Raw genomic sequence first — 9,189 nt, 5'->3', positions numbered from 1 at the left:
GCTTGAGCATCAGTGATGTGTCCGGGTGAGAACTGAAGAGATATAAATATATATAAATAATTTATATCACATTTTAGATAATCCTAAATGGAAAGTAAAACACTTCTGCCACAGATCAGAAGATTCATTCATTAGGGCAAAGGGCAGAAGCGCTCAGATTATTCTGGGTGGGAAGCGGACACCAGAACAATGTTTTGTGCTTTTTTTTTTTTTTTTTTTTTTTTTAAAGATTTTTGAAGTGTTTTAGTTTTATTCCAAAATTCTGGCAAACACCGAGGAATGAGGGTTACGAGTCTGTGCAGGACTCTAGGATGAGCCGAACACGTCGCTGCAGATCTCAGGACCTCGGACCCAACACTGCAAAAGTCTAGTTCCATTTTATGGTACAGAAATAACACACTCGAGGCCTATACGGTGAGGGCCGAGAAAAAGAAGATCCAACATCTTGCGGATTAATAAATCTTGGGGAATTGTTTTCAAAGATTTTATTGAAAAAAAAAATAATGACTGATAATACCGATACGCTCAGCTCCAAACTCTGTACAGATGCGATAGCTGACTGGATGGCGCGAGCCCTAAGGAAAGACTTTAGATCGATGCCGTGTTTGGATTCATGCTCATGACTTGAAAATTAAAAATGTGCTTTTTTGGGGAAAAAAATTAAGTTCTTACACATTGTCCACACCTTTATAAAATGGGCCTAAACTGGTAAAAAGAAAAACATAACCGGGTGTCTGAGGACGTCACTGTCAATGGCCAGCGACTCGGTGATGTGTCTGACCCACTTGAGTCCCAGGAACACACGTAGAACGGAGTTTTCAGAGTCGCATGATCAGCTCACGTCTTGGGTCTTTAAAATGACCTCATAAAAAGAAAATATATATATATATTTCTTGATGGTGTTAGAAGAGAAGTGCGCCCATGCTTCCGACCTCGCTCTGCTCCTTGACGAAGATCTCGAAGTACTGATAGATGATGGTGACGGCCAACAGGATACCAGTCCCAGAGCCGATGGCACCAAGGAAGTCTGCGAGGACCGAGAGCGCACCGATGCATAGACCACCAAAGGCAGCAGCTGTGGGGATGTACCTAGGCGGGGAGGGAGAGGAGGAAAAATGGTAGATCAGTCCAATACCGGTCATTAAAGGAACAGACAAAGTCCAGATTTGTATAGAACTGGGCAGGAAATATTGCACTAGTGTGATGTGCCTCACATGAAATCATAATGATATGGATGGTGACGTCCTGGACATTTATTACACAACTGAAGATTGGAGTACCGTATATACTCGTGTATAAGCCGAGGCACCTCATTTTGACCCAGAAAGCTGGGTAAGCTTATTGACTCGAGTCTAAGCCGGGTATGCTTTGTCCCCTCATCACTGCCCTGGGATCAGTCAACACATAATATCATGTAATAATGGTATTATCACCAGTGACGCTGAGAAAGCTCCAAGTGTCAGAGCGCCCCCATAAACAGAACACACATCATAGCGCCCCCATAAACAGTCAAGGAGTACATATAACGATGCCAGACCGCCCCCATAAGCAGTCATGGAGTACACATAATATCATAGCGCCCCATAAACAGTCAAGGAGTACATATAACGATGCCAGAGAGCCCCTTAAGAAGTCAGGGAGTACACACAAACAATGCCAAAGAGTACATAACAGTACCAGAGTGCCCCCCCATAAACAGTGCCACATTGTCCCCATAGACAGTGTCATACAGTACACAAACTGTACCAGAGTGCCCCATAAGGAGAACTCCCCCATAAACAATGCCAGAGAGCACACAAACAGTGCCAGAATGCCCCGTAAGCAGTGCCAAACAGTACACATAACCCCCTCCCCTCCTACTCACCCTCCTGGCTTCCCTGGATCTCCATCTTCCCTGCATCTCTTGGTTATCCTGGGGCCAGCAGCTCTTCCTGTTCCTTTGCAGCGCGGTCATGTGACACGGCTCATTAAGGTAATGAATGGGAGTGGATATGCATCCATATTTATGACCTTAATGAGGGGGGGGGGGGGGGTCACCTGACCGCCTCTGCAAAGAAACAGGAAGAGCTGCCAGATCCAGTGTCGGAGGGTGAGTATTGATGTATGACTCCTGTATAAGCCGAGAGGGGCGTTTTCAGCACAAAAAATTGTGCTGAAAATCTCGGCTTATACACGAGTATATACGGTAAACTGAAATGACCAAAAAGAAAATACTGCTAGTTTCACTCCCAATCTTCTTTATCAACGCACTGTAGCAGATGGCAGAAGACCACCAGTCTTCGTGTATTTATCTGGTCACCTACGGGACCTCTACTCCCCCCGTGTACAGATGACAAGGGCAGGTTGTATTTATTAAAGATATAACGGAGCGTAGTTGTGACATCCATTAATGGCATCACTGCTGCAGCTAGTCATTTCTGGAGAGCACGGACCACCGAATAGGGGGCAATTTGTTGATCAGACATCAGCAAGTCTCACACACGGATCATATTCCCCATTATTGGGACCCATGCACACGCGCAGTTGTGTCTCCCCGGTACATTGTGGCTACACCACCCTCCATGATGATACATGCTCTCTCACCTGTTCAGCTCGTGCACCATGGACGTCTCTCTGTGTCCTCTCATTACCATCTGCTGCTCTTTCAGCTGCTTCGCCACCTGCAGACAATATGGTGATCAATTAAACTCAGCGTAAGAGATAAGAGGTGCTGCAGCAACAGCGTGTGGAGCCACCAGAGACGACACTTACGTCCTTTGCTGAGGAGCCAGATACTTCAATCCAGGTTTTTGAGAAGAAAGCGCAGGAGCCCAGCATGAAGACGATGTAAACGACCGCATGAACCGGATCGTCAAGCACCGAACCAAACGACTCCGGCGGAGAGAGGTAATAACACAGTCCACCGACGGGATAGGCTCGGGCAGGTCCTCCCGTGGAGGTGTCCTAAATACAAAGAGGTGACGTTAGGACACTTGTATCCCCCCCACCGCTGATCTGTTCTCAGTCCGGCAGGGTGGTATAATTCCTGCCAGGTTTCCTGCGTGGCCATATACTGACCCTGCAGAATGAATATGATCCTAGTAATTCGGAAAGTCAGGTGTACAGATACTCACAGACCACGTCCCCAGGAGGTTGACGAGCAGGTTACCGCTGAAGCGGGCAGACAACATCTGAGAGATGACGTACAGGTTGGAGACCAAGGCCGACTGTAGGATGATGGGAATGTTGGAGGTGTAGAACAGCTTTATTGGGTAAGTGTTGTACTGTCCACGGTACCGAGCAGACTTGATGGGGAGATCCACTCTAAAGCCCTGACATAATGGAAGAATGGTGACATGTATTAACATGGGTATAAGGTTAACGTATGATGAGTGCCCTCCCACACTACAGGATAATCTTTTATATCTGCTCACCTGGAAATATATAACCACAGCGAAGACAAAGATGGTAGCAATCAGGTTCATGAGGTTGGGCAGATTTTGGCGGTAGAAGGCTTCCCGGAGAGCGCGGACCTTATCAGTACGAGTGGCGAGCAGGTGGAACAGGGCGATGATGGCTCCTTCGAACTCAGTGCCTGCAATTCAGAAGAGACAAATGCTTATCTGTGAATTTACTGTTCGTGATGCTCATCGCACGTATATACGGCTGCCGCGCTCGTCTAAGCTCCTACCTCGCCCGGTGTTCACTGTGGTGGGGCTGAACGCTTTCCAGACGATGGTCTCGCAGATGTTCGTAGCAATGAAGAGCGATATCCCAGATCCCAGACCGTAGCCCTTCTGTAGCAGCTCGTCCAAGAGCAAGACGATGAGACCGGCAACGAAGAGCTGGAGGCGAGGAATAAAATGTGGTCACTCCGAGGTAACAGGGAACATACAGCAAATGTGTACGGGGTCTTATACACTAAGTTACCTGGATAGTGATGAGCAGACAGATGCCAGCACCCATCTCAGAGGGATCTCCGTACATGCCGGTCATGACGTATACGATGGCCTGACCGATGGTGATGATCATCCCAAACACTGGAAGAAGGGGAGGAACATTGGCCATTATTGTCCAAGAGGCAGCGGATTTATTGTACATACTATGGATGTATACATTATGGCGAACCACAAAAACCACACAATACAAATCTGGATCAATGAGTGGCCAATTCTAGAAGTGGCCATCAATCAAACTTGAGCCCGTCAGCTATTAGAAGGGGCAGCATCTATCGCATGGGCGGTGTGACCTCGTCACTTCTATGTACCACCACTGATCTAGAATAATGGCGTAGGCCACAAAATGGATGAATCCGGGAAAACACTTTAAGACACTGCTTTTTAGGAGTCTTACGTTTCTGTGCTCCGTTGAACAGGGCTCGATCTTTTGGCGTGTCCCCAACTTCAATGATCTTGGCACCGGCCAAGAGCTGCATAATGAGACCAGAGGTGACGATGGGGGAGATACCCAACTCCATCAAGGTTCCTGTACAAAAAAACAAACAAACTCAGAATCAGTGCAGGTCTCCTGTACATGCAGTACCAGACATTCAGTACTGATTTGTGGAGCAGAAATGCCATTGGCGAGGATTTGCTGCACGGGATGCTGCGCTCTCATCTTACCTCTGTTGGAAGCCAGTATAACTCTCATCCAGTAGAAGGGATCTGCAGAGTCTGAAGACATGATACCAAAGAGGGGAATCTGAAAGTGAAAAGTGCAAAATTCTTAAAAACAAAGGCCGCCATGTCTAGCAGAGATTACTGGAGCGCCAAAGCCCCTTCACTGAAGCCACATGGCAAACCAAGGAAATGCACCCAGGCTGCAGTACCAGACCCCACCAGAAGGGGGCGCTCCGCCACAAGTCACCCCCGTCATGTCATAGCAGTGCCCTGTGGTGCTCACCTGGCAGCATACTAAGAAGATAAACAGGGTGATCGCCGTCCATAATACTTTTTCTTTAAATTGAATCTAGAGAGGAAAAAAAAAAAATATATGAAGACATTTGTAGTTAATCTCATGCAAACACAAAGTTGTGACTGATGGATCTTGTAGTCCCCGCGATATGCATGTGTCACACAGAATTCGCCCTGATCGTATCGCTTACCTTTCTTTCTGGCTTTTGGATTTCTGGCAATATCGCACAGAACGGCTTAATTACTTCAAGAAATTTGACTGTTGAGAAAGAAGAAAAATAAATAAAAAATTCATAACTGTGCAATAATTACTGCATTTTCTTCTGAATATTTGCTTTGGTTTCAAGACTAATTCCTTAGGTACAAAGAGAAGATGCTGCACTCGACTCCTCTGTATGAGCACAGGCCGTGTACCCCCCCCTCCTACTCTCCGGCACAGGCCGTGTATCCCCCCCCCTCCTACTCTCCGGCACAGGCCGTGTGTATCCCCCCCCCTCCTACTCTCCGGCACAGGCCGTGTGTATCCCCCCCCCTCCTACTCTCCGGCACAGGCCGTGTGTATCCCCCCCCCTCCTACTCTCCGGCACAGGCCGTGTGTATCCCCCCCCCTCCTACTCTCCGGCACAGGCCGTGTGTATCCCCCCCCCTCCTACTCTCCGGCACAGGCCGTGTGTATCCCCCCCCCTCCTACTCTCCGGCACAGGCCGTGTGTATCCCCCCCCCTCCTACTCTCCGGCACAGGCCGTGTGTATCCCCCCCCCCTCCTACTCTCCGGCACAGGCCGTGTGTATCCCCCCCCCTCCTACTCTCCGGCACAGGCCGTGTGTATCCCCCCCCCTCCTACTCTCCGGCACAGGCCGTGTGTATCCCCCCCCCTCCTACTCTCCGGCACAGGCCGTGTGTATCCCCCCCCCTCCTACTCTCCGGCACAGGCCGTGTGTATCCCCCCCCCCTCCTACTCTCCGGCACAGGCCGTGTGTATCCCCCCCCCTCCTACTCTCCGGCACAGGCCGTGTGTATCCCCCCCCCTCCTACTCTCCGGCACAGGCCGTGTGTATCCCCCCCCCTCCTACTCTCCGGCACAGGCCGTGTGTATCCCCCCCCCTCCTACTCTCCGGCACAGGCCGTGTGTATCCCCCCCCCTCCTACTCTCCGGCACAGGCCGTGTGTATCCCCCCCCCTCCTACTCTCCGGCACAGGCCGTGTGTATCCCCCCCCCTCCTACTCTCCGGCACAGGCCGTGTGTATCCCCCCCCCTCCTACTCTCCGGCACAGGCCGTGTGTATCCCCCCCCCTCCTACTCTCCGGCACAGGCCGTGTGTATCCCCCCCCCTCCTACTCTCCGGCACAGGCCGTGTGTATCCCCCCCCCTCCTACTCTCCGGCACAGGCCGTGTGTATCCCCCCCCCTCCTACTCTCCGGCACAGGCCGTGTATCCCCCCCTCCTACTCTCCGGCACAGGCCGTGTATCCCCCCTCCTACTCTCCGGCACAGGCCGTGTATCCCCCCTCCTACTCTCCGGCACAGGCCGTGTATCCCCCCTCCTACTCTCCGGCACAGGCCGTGTATCCTCCTCCTCTCCGGCACAAATTGTTTAATATTATCCTCCTCCTTAGCACTGATATGTTGACGTCACATTTGCCGGGTGCCTGATGCTGCTGGGTTAAACCAATGGATGAACATCGGCTGAACACGCAGGCTCTGAGGGGCCCCATCAAATAATTAATAGGTGTGTCCCAACTGCCAGAAGAAAGAAGGATTGGACTTGACCGATTTCAATATGCCTGATCCTTTGTTGTCATGAGAAATAAGCCATCTTCAGGGGTGTCAGCCGCAGCTTATTCCCTTCAAGCTGAGCTCAGCCGGACCTACGGCAGTGGATATGAGCATAGACGAGAGAACAGACGTCAATCATTGCAGGAGTTTGATACTAAGTATTGCATAAGCACCAACACTAGGTGACGTTGCATGGCCTGAGGGTGACGGCACATATTTCTGCATCGCCCTTACATGCAGGAAGGATCTGAGATCAGTGAACAGCAGCCTCTTCGACTGCGGGTCACACATGCTACTGAAGTTTTCTACCCCATTCTGATCTTACTCTGTTACCAGAGCTTCTGGAATTGGCTGCATGCACCATCCATGCGACAGCCCTGCCAGTGTGTAAGGGAAGCGCAGTCCTATATGGTCTATAGAAGTCAACGTATGACCATCTAATAAAGACGGAGCGTCCAGGCTGAGTGGCTCATAAGAAAAGCACCCTCCATCCATGGCGCCCATAAGAACTACTGGGGCACATGGACAACCCCTTTAAATTGTCCATAGATGCATCACTATTCCAGTCTGGAGAGATGGACGTTTCTTGCATCAGTCTGAACATACAGAACCAGCGTGATGGATCATGTCCAGGAATACATGATCGGCAGTGCACAAGGAATGATTAAGAAATGGACAATAACCCTCTTCATCTTATAATGGCCAACATTGTGATGTAAAGAAAAGAATCTATTCAGCAGGTGACTGCAAGTGAGCGAATCCCAAACCTGCGCCCACCCAGGGAACCATGACAGTGTGTGATAAGCGCAGAGTTACTGAAGACTTTTCTGCCCAGATCAGGCGACTGATTGTACGGTAACGGCTGCAATGAAAAGACGTGTGATAACCCCAAGGATGGGAAGGACTATAACACTGGGGAAACCGGAGACTCTTCTCATGAACGCTGCAAACATTTTGATATCTTTCTTCAGATTTACAAGAAGGAGGAACCGGGAGGGAGATTATACAGAGCTGTGTGGGAGATGAATAAATAGTACACTGAAAAGGGCGCAAACACTTAGTGACTATCACAGACAGTGTATAACATGGTGTACAGCTGCCACTATATACCCACATACATCTATGTATGTGTGGAGATATATATACACACATTACATAAGAAGTTTAAAGGTTAAAAACGGGTAATAACTCCCATGTCTTATTCACTGCTCGCCTCATCTTTTTTTGGAATATTCACTGATGACCACGTTTAACAATATTGGAATGATCATTGATTTTATCTATTTATATAACTACACACATCTATAGAATAGTATATAACAGACCTGGGCAAATTATGGCCCGCGGGACCCATCCAGCCCTCTGTGCAGTGTATAAGGCAGAACACTATACATAGAGCATCAGACTGTGATTATGTGTGTGATATCATACAGCACAGTCTGCAGCTTCCTTTCTACATATGTGGCAAAGCAACACATGGAATACACTCTACATATAATAGCACATCTCCTCCTGTGTGCGTGTATATATATATTTATTTTTTAATACAAATACGTGGCATACATTACAGAATATACACATATCCAGCTTATGTGTACAGTATATAGGGTAGTGTAATGTATCATCATATACAGTGTACATATATAATCACACACTATATATGTTCCTCTGTATATGTTGCAGGATCTGTGTCCCATCTATAGAGGTGTATATATATCTGTACATGGCGCCTGTGGCCGCAGCAGGCTCAGTGCCTCTCTCCTTCCTGCCCCTCCTCGTCCTGTGCGGCGGATACTCACTGCCCATGGCGGCGGCGGTGCTCGGGGCCGCGGTGCTCGCTCTCTCCTTCCTCGGACGGACTGACTCTCCGCCGCTGCTCTCAGCCCAGAAGAAGCTCCCTAGACACGTCACCGCACACCGCTCACCACACGTCAGTCACCGGAAGAGAGAGAGCCGGGACACTTCCGCTTCCTGCCACGCTCAGCGGCATTCCACAGCCGGAGGCCACGGCGGCCATCTTCACTGCTGGCAGGCGAACAGCTGACTGCACACAGATCTCACACCCGAGGAGACTCAAGAGAATAAATCACGGGTTTTTGAAGATAAAGCAGAAGGTCAGAGCTGGGAATACGGTGAAACGAGATATTAATACGTCCTGAGAGCCGCGGTGACTGTCACCTGCCAGTTTCCGAGATGGCGGCCTGATGTGGTGACGTCATTTCCGTTCCAGGGTCGGGAAAGCGCTGACTAGCGCTCGTGTGATTGGTTGGTTGGGAGTCGTCATCGTCCTGGAGGGAAGCGGCCATTTTGGGTTTGGGCAAAACAAAGAAGAACACGTCTGTGGAATCTGGTTGTGGTGGAGCTGGTGTCTAGGAGGGGCCATGGGGGACGCTGACATCTAGGAGGGGCCATGGGGGGGGCGCTGGTGTCTAGGAGGGACCATGGGGGGCACTGGTGTCTAGGAGGGGCCATGGGGGACGCTGGTGTCTAGGAGGGGCCGCTGACATCTAGGAGGGGCCAT

The 9,189-nt window shown here is 50.0% G+C and overlaps 1 protein-coding gene across 1 annotated transcript; it reads right to left on the bottom strand.

The window, feature by feature from the left end:
* Nucleotides 1-470: 470 nt before the first annotated feature.
* SEC61A1 (SEC61 translocon subunit alpha 1) lies at nt 471-8,636 on the bottom strand. The gene is made up of 12 exons (XM_073575049.1): nt 8,468-8,636; nt 5,084-5,151; nt 4,882-4,947; nt 4,602-4,680; nt 4,333-4,464; nt 3,910-4,019; nt 3,671-3,824; nt 3,414-3,574; nt 3,114-3,311; nt 2,752-2,943; nt 2,584-2,660; nt 471-1,089 (listed from the first exon to the last, which is right to left on the bottom strand). The coding sequence occupies exons 1-12, from the start codon at nt 8,472-8,474 to the stop codon at nt 903-905; spliced, it is 1,431 nt and encodes a 476-aa protein (XP_073431150.1). The 5' UTR covers nt 8,475-8,636; the 3' UTR covers nt 471-902.
* Nucleotides 8,637-9,189: the final 553 nt, after the last annotated feature.

This window comes from Dendrobates tinctorius, unplaced genomic scaffold (genome assembly GCF_039654945.1).
Source record: "Dendrobates tinctorius isolate UK_male_01 unplaced genomic scaffold, ASM3965494v1 ptg000041l, whole genome shotgun sequence".
Classification (NCBI taxonomy): domain Eukaryota; kingdom Metazoa; phylum Chordata; class Amphibia; order Anura; family Dendrobatidae; genus Dendrobates; species Dendrobates tinctorius.
The sequence above is the reverse complement of the archived record's forward strand: the minus strand, read 5'-3'. Positions and strand labels throughout refer to the sequence as shown.